General features: G+C 39.8%; 1 protein-coding gene across 1 annotated transcript in view; it reads right to left on the bottom strand.

The window, feature by feature from the left end:
* TRIM36 (tripartite motif containing 36) overlaps positions 1-15,012 on the bottom strand; it is a gene marked incomplete at its 3' end in the record, with an annotated part of 17,281 nt that extends 2,269 nt beyond the window's left edge. Inside the window, exons 1-8 of the mRNA XM_009072933.1 lie at positions 14,775-15,012; positions 8,752-9,077; positions 5,814-5,960; positions 4,745-4,840; positions 3,578-3,831; positions 2,811-2,935; positions 2,000-2,293; positions 868-1,165 (exon numbers count right to left, since the gene is read on the bottom strand). Of these exons, the coding sequence (XP_009071181.1) occupies positions 868-1,165; positions 2,000-2,293; positions 2,811-2,935; positions 3,578-3,831; positions 4,745-4,840; positions 5,814-5,960; positions 8,752-9,077; positions 14,775-15,012 (1,778 nt within the window). The remainder of the gene's footprint in view (positions 1-867; positions 1,166-1,999; positions 2,294-2,810; positions 2,936-3,577; positions 3,832-4,744; positions 4,841-5,813; positions 5,961-8,751; positions 9,078-14,774) is intronic.
* Positions 15,013-15,578: the final 566 nt, after the last annotated feature.

Below are 15,578 nucleotides of genomic sequence, written 5' to 3'. Positions count from 1 at the left end.
TCCCCAAATAAAGACACACCAGAGAAGCACACATACTTCAGTGCAGACAATCCCTCCCTAGGTTTTCAGTTTTGGTGTGTTTTGGGCGGCAGCTGGATGTGCATCTGCTAAAGCTTTGCAGATATCTGTGTGGGTAAGGAAAAAGAAATCAGGAAATCTGGATCTAATTTCTGATTTTGCAAAAAGGCTCCATCTGATTTTAAGAAGCTCGAGATTGAGCTGACACACTTTTAGCATATGATACAGGAGGAAACCAATACATTTGTTAAATATCTTAAAATGAGTCCCCAGGAGATAGCCTCCCAGCCTGCAGATCCTAGACACATCTGGACTTAACACAGCTGTGAGAGATGGAAATCTTTTTGTTGGTTTGTCCACTGTACTTTGGCTTGTGCTTAGTACCACTCCAGTACCGTATGCAAGCATACAGCTTGGGATAGGACAGTGACTTGGAATCCACCATGACACAAGTTACTGCAAAGATACACATACATGCACAGTGAACATTGTACACCTGAATGGCTGCCAGACCCAGTATGCTTAGAGAATTAAGGCAGAGCCATTGCTTCAATCTTACAACTTACGCTTTTTTTAACTTTCTCGCTCTAACTGACATATCCTGACATCTATAGGAACCCGACTTCCTTAACAAAAATAAAGAAAATAGGACTCTGAATAATCAGATCATCTTTCTCCTAATAGCAGAGGATGAACAAGACAACCTGCTTACACCACATCCTTCAAAACAATTTTCACTGGTTAGGTTTACTTTGTATACTAAATGAGACCAGACTTGCTCTCTGTTTGCTTTTTTAAAAGCTATCTCCTTATAATAAAACATGCATTAAGTGAGAATCTGCAATTTACCTTGGACTGGTTATGTCACTGGCATTGTGGAACAATTTCTGTATCTTGTTGCTGGGAACAACTCCCACTTTCACCAGGTACGAATAGGCTTCCACATGAAAAGCCCAGAAGTGCTTCCCATTGACAATTCCAGTGTCACCAATGATGTAATCCAGGGTTGTGTAGCATCCAACCTGCAAGCGCTCAGATCCCAGCAGCAGAGGAAATCCAGCCCTACTTTCCACAGAGGTTCTGCTTGGGTTCAGCTGGAGATGTTCATTGTTGTACCCACATTTGTCATCAAAAAGAAAGCTGAAAACTGAAATATTCCAAAAACATTCTGCTTAGTTAAGTATTTGGCCTTCTGTGCTTATAAACTACATTTTAAGTCACACTGGCATTAGAATGTCTCGCTTTCAAAGGCTACAAGGTACATCATGCAAGCTAATAGTCTCAGGATGTTACCTACTCAACCTGTGTCCTGGGTTGCAATGGTATGTATTCTATTTTCGTCTCCACAAGCTGTTAAAGAAGGTGGGGCAGTGATCCTTATCACCATGTCCCTGATGGCTCCCTCAGGGGGCTGTCTCTGATTAATGTGCTGCCAAGGACCCATACATGACACATCCGCCCACCTTGTCCCATTGTGAGGTGACTCACCCCAGGGGTGGGGAGCCAAACATGCTCACAGGGATATAAGCCGAGGTTTGGACCAGCACAGGTAGCCTTTTGCCTGCTGGATTCCCAGAGGACAAGAGCTGCTGCCGGACCTTCAGGAGAGGAGCAGATCTGCGGGATCACTGCTCCAGCAAAGCCATTGCCCCAGGAGGACTGCAGCAACCATTTTAATCGGACTACTACTAACACCCTGACTGACAGGGTGTCAGGTTACTTTCTGACTCTGTCAGGTTACTTTCTGACTCTGTCAGGTTATTTTTGTACTGTTGCATTTGTTGTTGTTTTGCTGTGTTGTTCATATTAAATTGTACTTCTGACTTGGAGTCTCTCACTGGTTTGCTTTCAAACCAGCACAACCTGTAACAGTGCTTCTAAACATTTATGCAACTGGTAACAGTGTAGCACACGTCTTTTACGGCTCTTAATACTGACAGACACAGATTCAGCACCTTGTGGACATAAGAAAACCCAGTACCTGGAGCTGGAGGTGTACGCAAAATAACTTCTCGGCTCCAAGGGCTACAGATTGAACCTTTATGTCCTCGAACTCTAAAAGCATAGCTGCTGTCATCATCAAGATCAGCTATTACTTTGCTCTTGCCACAGACTTCAATCTTCTGCCATGTCACACTCTCCTCTTCTCTATTAAGTTTATGATACTCAAGAACATAGATATCAGCTGAGTCTGTCTTCCCAGGGCATTCCCAACTGATCAGAGCTTTGTTGTACATTCTGCTCCGCTCTTCATTGATTTCTGGTATTTCTAGGCCTGAATGCCAGAGATTCAGGGGGAAAAAAAAACCCAACACATATTTAGATACATTTTGTTTTAGAATTAACCATACAAGCCCTTTGTTCAGTGGCTATAGCACTGTGTAAGCAGGGAATGTGACTCACTCAGATAAGGCGCACTTAAATAAATCCCCTAGTTTCTTTTTTTTACTTTGAACCACTGAAGCATTCTTTCATGGTAGATTGAAAGAAACATATTCAAACCTATTGTTTGCTGGCATGCAACAAAAAGCTTCTAGGAAGAACGAGTATTATCTAACTACAGTATTTTGGAAACCAGTGTAAACTGGTACTGTATGTAAACTGGCATCTTCTCTATGAAAGCTGAAGCCAACACTGTTGCCAGATAATGTTTTGTGGATCATAGAGACAGAAGGGACAATGCATGTCACAAGACTGAGCTCTGCAACTGCTGCCCTGTATAAGTTTTGCCTTTTTCCAGAGAAAACCTTAAAGCCATAACTTCAAGAAGATCTGATGGTCTCAGAATTTACCACTGGAATGGAAGGACAAGTCACCAAGGATCTCCTCTTGCTTGGCAATGTCCACCACAAAAGCTTCAAAAGTAGTTTCAGCTGCTGGTTTGAAGCTCTTCAGAGACTCAGTTGCTTTTTGGATTCTGATAACACAGAGAGAATAGAGATGGCAGAAGAGAGAAAAAGAAATTCACATGTGCATTTCTTAAAGGAAAAATGCTAGGTTTTGCTTTAAAAAGAATTTCTTCTTTCATGTACTTACTGATTTCTCCCAGAAACTTTTATCTTTCTAGACAGAATTCAAATGCAAAATTTAAAGGCATTTTGTACATTAATGTAAAGATAACAAACAGGTAATTGTTTGGTTGGCAAAACATTTTAACAATTTGGAACATTATGTTCAAAGAACAAAATAGATGTGAAGCACTAATGAAGAATACAAAGATCAAAGAGTTCAAAGACAGAAGAGACTTGCTAGAAAAACTTGCAAATACTCGATACAATCTCTGAGCAAAGGAATTTGTCAGGGAGCCCAATGGACTACATTTCCACTGCAGTCCTACTGAACAAGGCTAGCATTGTCACAGACCCTCCTCTTCTGTGTGTTATTTCTTAATGCACACTGTAATGTAGTAATTTTGACTGAACAGTACCAGGACCATCTCCCAGGCCTCTGCAATACACGGTTCTGCATTTGGTAATCTCCTAGCAGATGTGAAAAGAGTACAACTGCCTAGACATCCTGGAATGGTCCCTGTACCTCAAAGAGAAGATATTTAAGATACCTGTAATGAAGTTGTTTTGCTGTTTGAACAAAACAAGAGGGATCTGTTTCTTTAAGCACTTCTCGAGCATATCCCACGAGGCCATTATTTTCCAGGAGCCCTTGGTATTCTTCCACTTGCATTTGCAATTTTTCCAGCCTTAAGTTCTTAGAAGTTTCAATTGCCCTAAGAGCTGCAGTTTTCTTCTCTTCCAGGACATGAGATAATTTCTCAAAACTCTGAGATGCTTCTTCTTTAGCTCTTTCACTGTTGCACTAGGAGCAAACAAAAGACATTTTAGACAGATTCCACAGCACTGTGGCTCTCTACAGAAATATACTTAAGGTTGTTCAAGATATCATAGTAATCTGGACATCCATTTGAAAGACAAGACTAATGACCTTTGTTATGCTCTTCAGCACTGAAAATAGGATCAGCACTGCAATCGAGCCAGTTAGTATTTACTGTCTTAACACAGAGAACAAAGAACAGGAAAGTATTCCTCTCATTATGTCTTGAGTTATGCATTACATTTGTGTAAATAGCCCATGAAAGAGCAGTGTAAAAGCAGGTCAGTCTCTGAAGTCTTCCTGCCCAAGAGCCAGGTGCACTTCCACCTTCCCCAATCACTCTAAACAGGGGGGCCAGCCCAGTTTCTCATGTACACACTCTGAACTGTAGTGCCACCTCTGTATGAGCATACTGGATAAAAGGAACTACAAAGCATGGAAGCAATCTGTAATCAAGATACACCAGTGCTCCTGCAATTCCTGCCCTCATGCTTTTCAGCTTCAATGTGAGGTTCCAGCTGTGACTCTTCTGCAGGGAGACTTAGCTCTTAATTCTGGTTTTCTCAATGTAAACAGACAGTGTAAATAGTGCAGCACCATTAATGCACAAGTGCCGTAAGTCTAACCCACCTGTCTTTGGCTGAGGTATCAAGTAAGCTTTATTTCAACTAAATTTACAGCAGTACCCAAAAGTTAACTTCGCTTCATATGCATACCTAATTTCCCACACTCGCAGGATGAGGTGTGCGATTCAGTACTGACATGAACTGTGCAGAAATTGTGTTACCAGTTAACTGAAAAAACCCAAAGAATTTGAAACAGTTCACTGAAAACAGTTTAAAGTTCTTGCTGTGTCTCTGCAAGGGCCATCCCTAGACAACGTGCAAACCACTCTTACCTCTGTTTCTTTCAGCAGCAGATTCACCTGTGCGATGTGAGTTTTCACCTGGCTCTCCTTACTGATGAGGTACTCGATATCTGTGGAAAGCTTCTCCTGTTAAAATAAAGAACAAGGGTATCCCACACAAAGTGACAACCAGCACAGGCAGGTCATCCAGCTAGAGCTCAGTTTTTCTATTCACAGGAACAACAGCCTGCCACCAGTTATGAGCAGCAGTCCTGTGCAGAATCGCTCAGTGACATGGGGTGACTGCACAGGGACATGAGGCCACTGCTGTGGGCAGTACTTGGGGCACAGCCTCTAAGAACGAGAGTTAACAGCATCAGCTGGCTCGTTTTTCCTCAGCCACACAGAATTCACCCTCTCTTAGGTAAGGAATATGAAGCTCCAGGACGTTACTAAAATTACATAAAAGACTTGTTAGTTATTAACTCATTTGTAGTAAAATTTGCTAGGAAACTGAGTGGTTCAAATCACAGTCTTATGAGTGTCTCTGCACTTCCAGAGCTGCAAGAGTTAGCAGTTGTACAGGAAAAGCCTTGCAAACAGGTGAGGAAGACAAAGAACGCAAGGCAGGCTAGTCTGGTTTGGTTTGTTGTTTGGGTTTTTTTCTCCCCTCCTCTGAGCAAGAGAGGAAGAAAAGGAGGTAGGAGCAATCAGGCTTTAATAACAAAGCAATGTTTACAAGTCTTCACTGTTGCAACCCGTGTACTGTGCTTAGGAAATTAAAAGCTATGCAATTTCAGAAACACACAAAGTCCTAACAGATACTTCAGATGCAAATTTTTCAGGAGTGCTTCTGAGATATCATCTACCCCAAGATACAAGAAGATACAAGACACAAGATACAATCAGGCCTCATAGAAAATAGGTTTGGTTTCTCAGACATGCACTACATCACACTGATATATACATTAACCAATGCTGCACAACAGCATGCCTCAAGCCTAGTTCAACGTCCCCTAAATACACATCCTGGCTCCCTGCCAGAGCGAGTTTGCCCTTACACCAGAAGCTCAGTAGTCTTCCCCTTCTTAAGGACAAGTCCAATAATATTTACTTTTACCTTAAGGGTTTTGTAGGCAGTGTTCATAGTTGTTACTCTATGATTTGCATGACGTCCACCCAGTTTACAAAGATGACAAACAGGTCTTCTGCAGATTTCACAGTACATGTTTACCCTCTCCATTTCATGTTCTGGGCACACCAAAACCTGGCGCGAGGGGACACCAGATTAAAGAGAATACAGGTGTACTTCCAAAAACTCAGGTGCTCAACCATCAAAACATTCAATCAACACAAAGCAGCATCTGATTTCAGTGAATTTTTTTATAGTCAGTTTATCTTCCACTCATTATATCTGTCAATGCCAGTGAAATCCAGCAGATGAACACACACAGTTTCACAAGGTTTATAGTGAGTAAACCTCTAGCAGTGTCTGTGTACCCAACTCATAGCCTCCATATGGCAATCAATGGCAGATCCTTTTGCTAATTCCTGCCCAAGCTGTTTGCATGCCTTCAGCTCCCTACACTCCTGCTCAAAGCTGCAAATATAACACAGTCAACCTGTAAAACTTAACCATGTTCATGCCAGCATCTCTTGAAACAGCTATGAATTGTTTCTTAAAGCAAGAGCTGACATATACTGTAATGATTTCACTCTAAGCTAGACTCTGTAAGCCACATAGCCATTCCTCTTGGAGCAACACAGTGCAGCCATCACGACCAGTCACAGTTATTTTAAGGACAAAAGCCTTCAGTGTTTCAATCTTTCTGCCTGATTCCAATTACAAATTGTTCATGCTGAGTGCTAATTCCAGGATCATCTTAAACAGCATTGCAAAAAAATAATCTTTCAAACACTGAGCATGTTGAAGTAACTGTTCAAAAAGGGGAAAAATGTGCCACTCAATTCCAAGCTCAAGCAACAGATAAAACCATATTAAACCGGGGTGGGGAGAGGAGGGGTGGAGACACAACACTGGGGACTGGGCCTCTGTGTGTGTGTATTGGTTTAAAAAAACCAAACAATGCTTTGCCTTATTCCAGAGCACTGAAAGTCAACGTTTGGGTTATCTATTCCACAGAAGTTACCAAAGAAGAGCTTTTGAGGGAGCTTTTCAGTTTCAGTATGCCCACACAGAGAAAGGACCAGAAAGGGCACAAAAAGAGAAACTCGTGAGTAGCATAAATGTGGACACAGTAAGTTAAAATTGCAGACCATCCCCAAAAAACAACTTTCAAGCCCCAAATGCTATCTTATGCTATGGTGAAAAGCCCAAAGGCACCAGTTTCACTCGCGCCTTGGTACGTTAAAACTATCATTCAGCCAAATATGCAATAAGCAATCCTGTTCCTGGATTTGGAAGGAAGGAAAAAATGGGGAAAAAAGGAAACTGTCAGGAAAGTCAGCTGTTCAGACAGACATCTCCAAAAACCTGCAGACAATCTAACAGTCTGTGGAAGTAATTTTTCCACAGCAGTTTACAGTCGCACCTAACAGAAAACACATATTTTTATTCATCTCCTCATATAAGCAAGAATTACAGCCTGCAAGCTAGAGACAGCAGAGGTCAGCAGTGTACCTCGTCTAGTTCTCTCAAAACTCAAGAACAATCAGCCCACTATGTGCTTCTCCCATCCCCACGACACACACTACAAAATGCTGCCCAGTCTGGTTGTAAATTAAAGTGATAACTGTAAACATTGTTTAGGAGTACTCCATGCTTTCAGCTCAGGTCTCAAGAATGCAGTGCAATGAAAAACACACTGCTTTCTTTTAAGCTCAATCAGCTTACTGCTGTTGGGAAGTTTTTCAGCAAAGTAGATGTATGTATAGTTCATTTAACCATACTGTGTTTTTCTCCTTTTTTTTTCCTTTCTATCTTCACGTATAATAAAAAAGCTAAATCCCACATGTGCATGCATGCTCAATACACCAACGTCAGCATGATGAAAATCACTTCTCCCCTCTTTGCTCCACTTCAACAAATTCAGCTACTGACTTTTAATCCCAAATTCAGTCTGCATGTAGTAAGCATAATACCATATGGCACATTTAAGAGTACACAAGGATCCAAAGATGCCTTTGGTATTTTCAGGTAGCACTTCTTAGACTTTGCACATTAATCAAATTAACTTAATTTAATCGAAATTAATCAGGATTCCTTAGCCATCAGCATTTCCAGTATCTGTGGGACCTCCAGCAAGGTCATCAGCCACAAGCATGCAGCATGTGCTGGGACATTAAGACCTATTGTGGTCCCTTGATTAGAGAGAAGGGGTCTACAACAATTCCTCATGTCATGCAACTGATATTCAACAAGGGACTGTCACATACTTACTGCACCATGTGTAGCAGCAGAAACAAAAGTAACAGCAGTTTGTAACACTTTTTTGTCCGAAGCAGCAACAGCAGCAACAGTGTGTAAAGTAGAAAATTTGCCATTAAATTTTTCTCTTCTGCTTTAGATAAAAAAATAAATATGTAATAGCAATGGAGACTTTAACTCCATCTTTTGCTATTGCTAGATACAACGAAGAAGAGAAAGAAGCTGCTTTGTGATGGATTAAGTTCAGGCACAAAGCATCCAAAGGGTGTGTGCCTTAAGAGGACAGGGAAGAGGCCAGGTGTGTTGACATTTTTACATGTACCACACACAGACATTCTCCCTATGGCAGTGCCATTCTAGATGCTCGAGATAATTAAGAATAAAACAAAAAAAAAACAAAAAAAAAAAAAGGAAGAAAGACTCAAATCACAAGTAACACATTCAATTCCACAAACTAAAAATTCCTTATTTTTAGGGTCCCCTTCAAATATGTTCTCAATGACAATCACTTCAGCATCAACAAGAATAAAAGCTTATGGTTCAGTCAATATATAACAGCAATAGTTAATAAAGCAACAATGGTCCTAAAAAACAACTTCCATTGCATGGATAGGTCTGAAACTACATGAGAATGCTGCAACCCAAGTTCTGTAAGACACTGTATACTTACCTTGGGTCTGAAGTTGGTGGTTGGTCCTATATATTCATGCTGGGCTTTCACAGTTCCCCAAGGATGGTGTATTTTGAAACATTCATTGCAATAGCTTGCGCTGCAGTCCATGCAGCTCTTTGTGGACTCTTGAGGTGGAGGTTTGCAGAAATCACACATAATAGCAATGGCTGCCCTGGCTGCCTGTCTGTATCTTTCCACAATGGTTTCCAAAGTAAGGTTGCGAAACAAGCCATTGATGCCACGTTCTCCAAGATCAATATCCCGCTGGCAACCCGGACAATGAAACAGAGTTGATCTAGGAGTCAGTGAATTGCGTCTTCTGCCTGTGTAGACACCAAATCCTGACTTAGGAGGAGCATAAACGGAACTGGTTTAGATTTTAAAGAAGCACAGGAGTTCATGAACCAATTCCAAACTACTGCAGTACAACACCTATTCATATACAGTCTGCCAAGCCAAAGAGAATAAAATTGCCATGACAAGGGAGTGTAATGTCAGAGTCCAAGAGACACTAAAAACTACCCCTCAAACTTAATTCCATGTTAAGATAAATTTAGCTGTTCCAATCCTATCTTCATCTAGTTTTGGACACACTCAAGCTGCAGCCTTTTGAAACAGTAAACACAAAACCTTGTGGAAGCCAGTTGTTTTTAGGCTCATACAGAGAGCAACAGCTTCATAAAATGATGAATTGAAAGGTGCTTATTTCCAGAGCAAAACTAGTTATTCCCAGGAAAATATGGCAAAATTTAAGCTCCCTGAAGTTTGTTTCAGCTGAGTCAAACTTATTTTGCTTATCCCAAGAGACATGATAAAAAAAGAGGAAAACAAGAAAACCACATGACATCTCAGCCAAATCATTAGTTTTTCTTATTTTTTCTACTACTTACTTGAAGTGAATTAATTACCCAAACTGCACATCCTGCCGTACCTGTAACTTGGCATAAACAGCAACACACACATGCAAGGCACAGCAGCAGCAGTTAAACATGGACTGTATTTCCAATGTATGCTCCAAACTAGCACTGCACACAGGAACACAGAGAGATCCTCTACACAGACTTCTAGAATGGGCTGAACAAAAAGATCATTTCACATGCAGTGCCATGCAGACAACAGCTAGAGAAAGGGATCTGGAATACATACATTTGCTAAAACTAAGAAAACAATCATACAGTGTGGTATGTATAGGGACTGCTACAAGCACTACGCTATAGCAGAGAGACAATGACAAAGCAAGGAGGAAAACCACACCACAGTGCAGCGGTCAAGTTTAAAAATAAAATCTGAAATTCGTATTCATCTCAATGGAGAACTTTCATTCTGCCCATGGTGCACCAAAACAAGACTGTCATCATGAGCCATGCTCTGCAAAATCTGGTGACACTGCTTATGGAAAGCAATCCAGTAACAAGGAAGTCTTGTGCACCTTCAGATGTCTCATCCCTTTTCACTGACAGCACTCAAAGAGTCTATGTTGGGGTTTTTTCCCCTGTTTTAAACCCTGGAGGTTTCCTTGCTAAGCTTCTTGACATACTCTGCCACTTGAATACACAAAAGTAAGGAAATGTTCTGGTTTTGCCTAGCAAGTGTTCAAATATTAACACACAGTAAGAATTATCCTGATTTCTGCTTAAAGGATTTCTACATTCATATTTTTAAAAGAAAGCTCTGATGAAGTAATAAACTACTTTGAGCACTATCTTTCCTACCTTGTTTGCTAAAACTGAATTCTGCTTATATTTAATTTTAAAAAAAACCACAAAAACACACACAAAAAAACCCCAAACAAAACAAAAACAACAAAAAACCAAACCAAACCAAAAAACAACAGAGCAGCAAAAGCCATGGATTTTGTAGACATATTAGATATGCAGCTCAGAGAAACTTAGGTCCTCCTTATATTCTCTTCTACACTTTGCCAATTCAGTTTCCAACAAACAAATATGCATTTTGTGAAATATTAGGAATCATCACAAGAAATTTTCCACTTGTTTGTGAACAGATTGCTCCACTTGCAGTAAGTTTCTCAATCAGTAACAAAAAAATTATCACAACACATGCTCATGCTCAAACCCCAAACTCAGAAATGTTTACCATACAGATTGCAGACTCAAGTCAAAGATCAATCTTAAGTATGTCTTTTAAAGACAATGTTTGAATGTCCTCTTCCCAAGGAGAGGAACCGACACTTAAAATGTTGAAAAGTCCAACCGGCAGTGAATGGTTTGCAAGGGATAAGACATCTTAAAGATAAAATTGTGTTTTCCAAGTAAACAGTATTACCAGAATTCTATGGTTATGAAAGATATGGATGTTAAATGTGTGAAAGTTTAAAAAAATAAGGACTTTAAAAGTCAACTGGACTCTCTTGAAAGTTTAGGGCTTTTAAAATATAAATGTATATTGCCATCCCCACATCCCCCAAACTCAAATTAATGCTTTTGGACGGACTTTTAGAAAAAAAGAAAAGGGGGGAAAAAACCCAAAACATAAGAGAAGTCAGTAGCTAAAAAATGTTACTTTCAGATACATCAAATTTTCACAAATCAAGGGGGCTTTCTGCAAAAGGAGCAGATAAGGACAGCTTTCCAAGAGCTCTGATGGAATTATATGATATCTTTGTTTTATGACACTTTCAGCCTTCAACTAAGGCTACTTAAACTCCCACTTCCGATTAGCTGCTTTGTCCTCCACTGAATGTGAAATTCAGATTTGTGTTTAGCTCAGTTCACATCTTTCTTGAAGGACATCATATTCCTGTGGATCACTTATGTGTCTGCCAATGCTACATGAACATAGAGTTTGGGGATTTTTTTCGTTTTTGACAGAGCATCACATAAAATTAAAACCAGAAATAAATTAGTATTATACAGTCCACACAGTGGCTGAGTTTCTCAGACTAGCTGTTTTGGAAATGAGATATACTTACACAAAAAGACACTGGCTGTCTTTCAACCTGACTGTGACTCAATAAGCACACCAAACATGACAATTCTCTAAGTGTAAAATGTTTAGTTTTCCTTATATATTCATGTGCTGTGCTGAATTGCCAGATCCAGAACTACCTACTAAGATTAATGTGGCGTAAATTTCAGTCTGCTTCTTTATCAAATTAAGCAGGTTTGGCTACAATGATGAATCAGTATTACTTTCCATTTAAAAGTGATGACCAAACATGACCTCTGAATGTTGGTAAGAACAATCTAATAGTTACACTTCACTACCAGTAAGACAGCAGTTTCACTGAAACTTCATCATGTAGACTCATGAAATTTAAAAAGTGGGGTATGTGGGGAAGGTGGTGTGGTGACTACTGGGGTTTTGTGTGCATTTTTGCACACAATATATATTCAGTCATGCACACACACACACAAAAAAAATTATAATCCAACCCTTAACTCAATTCCAGTCCAGTTGACGTTTAAATCAGTGTTACACAGAATGAAAATCTGTCCTTATAGAGGTCCTTTGCTCACTGCAAAAGCCTTTTTGTGGACTTGACCACTGACAAAAAAGCTATATGCTAACCAACAATATTTAACTTGAGATCTAAATGCTAGAACATCTCTAGCCAACACAAGAAGTGAAGCAATTCTACCTCTCCACCCAAAAGACCTCCTCTGTGAGGCTGCAAACAATGAACAGAAAGCTGTTTAGACATCAAAAAATTAGATATTCCATTGATTTACAATGGTTCAAATGAAAAGCACCAACTGTTTTTTATCTCCTGTGGCTGTTAAACTCCTGCAGGGCTGAAAGGCAAGAGTGTTTAATTTCCTAGCACATGAAACAACTGCAGTATTTAAACAGAATAGAAAAAGGGAGAAAGAAGAGATTGGGAGGGAGGGGCCAAGGGAGAGATATTTCAAACATTCAGTTTCTGCATCATCTGTCAGTGCTGCTCAAGTGTCAACACAACCACATTACATGCTTTAATTACACCAACATTGTAATTACAGTAACATTACAGAAAATGGATTAGCAATAAGAAATACCCTTCATTTTCATTTTATTTGCAACATGATTATTTTAATCAAAAATTATTTTAAATAGAACATAAACAGAGGAGTATTTTAAACCAACACTTTGGATTTGAAGCAGCAGATGCACTCCATTTCAACTGAATAAAGAGTTCTACCAACTCCATCCTTTTTACATTCAGATACAGTGTATTTGTAAATACTGCAAGCTGTGTGTGCACAACAAACACAGAACATGGGCCAGTTAAGTCCAGCTACGCCCAAACCATTTGAAATAGATTATACCCCTTATGGAGACAGCAGGGATTCCTCAAGGGGTGGGGGGTGGGGGAGAAAAAGTCCACAGTGGGAAGAAGGTGTCATATACATTTTCAAATGTAACCGTAATGTCTAGACAGTAGCATGCCCTGCACAAGCCAACAAGTTCTAGGGGTTTTATGTTACACATGTGAGACCCCACTTTAGATGTTTTCCTGAGCATTTCCTCTCTTATGGAGCAGTTTTATTACAAATTCCCCTACAGATCACAAAACAAATTAAGCAAGGCAATGAACAGTATGAGTACTTCAGATGCAAGATGACAACTCTACAAATATAAGCTGCAAAGTTGTCTGACCATCACCAGTACCAAACTGGTCTGAGAGCAAATCTCACACCCCACATAATAATGGAGCTATAATGCCTGTAACATTAGATGCAAAGACAGTATAACCTAAATTTACAAATGTATTCTTTTAAGCTTCCATTTCCATATGCTTTTCATTTTGCAAATTTGAACTGTCTGAGACGATAATTCTTCTGTGATGTGCATCTGTCCAACACTCTTTGGGGGCAATAGGGGGAAGCTCATTATTTCCAAGTCTCAGCTCTCTTGCTACTCATCCAACAAGTATGAAGTCTTTAGGAAAGCAATCACCACCCTATTAGCAGGTCAGATCAGAAGATATCTTCCCATCAGTTTGCTGGGATGGTAGCAGACTACTGTGGATTTAAAGATTACAACTCTCTCCACAACTTGTGTGCATGTATCTCCAAACAGGGTGGTGGTGGTAAGAACCAAGAACTGGTGGTTTTTTGCTTATCCAACGGATTTGAAAGAGTACCAGTACTAATAACACACTAGTTGTTTAAAAGTGGATGAAATAGCACATTTGAACTGTGAAAACTGGTGAGGATGAACTTCAGGAACATGAAATGCAAGATACAGCTTTAGAGTCTGTCTTGTCGGTGACTCTTCCAGAGCATCAGGGAGTGTGGTTTTAAAATGGGTAATTATGTCAGAAAAAAAAGCCTAAAAGCAAAGATGAGGTTTTTTTCAAGAAATAAAGCATGCACAAAGCACTTTTAACATATCTGAGTAAAAGCAGATCAGCTCATCCATGGATTACATAGACAGCTGTAAGAATCCTTCTAGCGTGATACCATGAATAGCATGAAGAGTCCTACTGCTAAGCACTCCTTAAAGCTCCAAGCAGACCACACTGAAAGAGCCTGTTAGCACAGTCTGCCTGCAGTCATTTATCCTCCTAATCTGCAACTGTGTAATAGTCATAATCAATGGAAAATTATTTAATGTAAGCATAATGAAGTGGGCAGGACAAAACTATAATTCACAATGTCAACACAGGCTCAGAAGGAAGACAGAGCTACTGCATTCAGGCTGGCTGAAACCTGAGAGAACTACTTCAACAGGACTACTGACAGGCAACAAAATTGCCAAAATCTACATCTTAATGCGACTGAACATGATGCTATTGCATCTCGAGGTAACTGAAATACAGAAATAAACACAATGTTTACAAAGATTTACAGGATGCCATGAAGACAAATCTGTTATATATGAAATAGAGTGCATTATCCTTCAAAATATTCCTACTGCTCTTGACACGAAATGAACAAGACTTCATGACTATCCCTAAGTCATATCTTTAACCGCATCAGGAGTAGTGGGAAGACATTTTAGCAATGCAGACACCATTCAGCTCAAGCCAGTCTAAGAATAAAACTAGAAAAATATACAAAAATTCTGATACATACCTGATCTACTACTTCTGTCAATTCTGTCCATGCTAGAAGACTTTCTAATTCGAGGGCTACTCTGATTAGAGGATCCAGAGCCTCCATCAGCGACAAGATCATCAAATCCAAGAAGTATTTCTTTCACACACTTGTGACAGACATTGTGTTGGCATGGAAGAATCAGTGGATGGGTAAACAGTTCCTTGCATGCTGGGCAGATGAGTTCTCTTTCAATACCCTTAACGACAACCTTCATGACAGAAAGTGAGAAACAAGTGTAAGCGCAGAAAACGCATGCCATCAAGATTTATGGCGCTGTGAGTGCTCTATGTCACCAAACCGCAGCTCCCTAGAAAAAAAACACATACAGTTCCATCTGGTTTGAGGAACTCCTCTGGCTAATACTGCAAACAAACCTCAATTAACATTTATGAAAGCATTAACAATGTGCATTTCAACTGAAGTGGACACTGCCACTAGGGAAACTCAGTTCATCTCTAGGTGATGCCTGCATTGCAGGGGAGGAAAAAAGAAGAGGGGAGTAGTCTTAATTCCACTCAAGGACCTAGTCAAAGAAATACAATCATACTTCTTAACAATAGGAGTCCATATGCTTCACTCGGCTTGCTCACTCACCTTTCAAGAAGGGAATGCAAAATATAAAAAATAAAATAAAAAATAAATAAATTAAGTGTCAGACTAGTTAACCTGATGGCCAATTCATATCACGAGGCTGAAACCGTCTCGACTTCATTAGGTTAATAGTTCCCAGTCAGGAGTACTGTCTATCTATTTACTTATTTATTTATTTATGCCTTTATT

This window comes from Acanthisitta chloris, unplaced genomic scaffold (genome assembly GCF_000695815.1).
Source record: "Acanthisitta chloris isolate BGI_N310 unplaced genomic scaffold, ASM69581v1 scaffold3594, whole genome shotgun sequence".
NCBI lineage: Eukaryota > Metazoa > Chordata > Aves > Passeriformes > Acanthisittidae > Acanthisitta > Acanthisitta chloris.
This window is presented reverse-complemented; position numbering and strand designations above follow the sequence as displayed.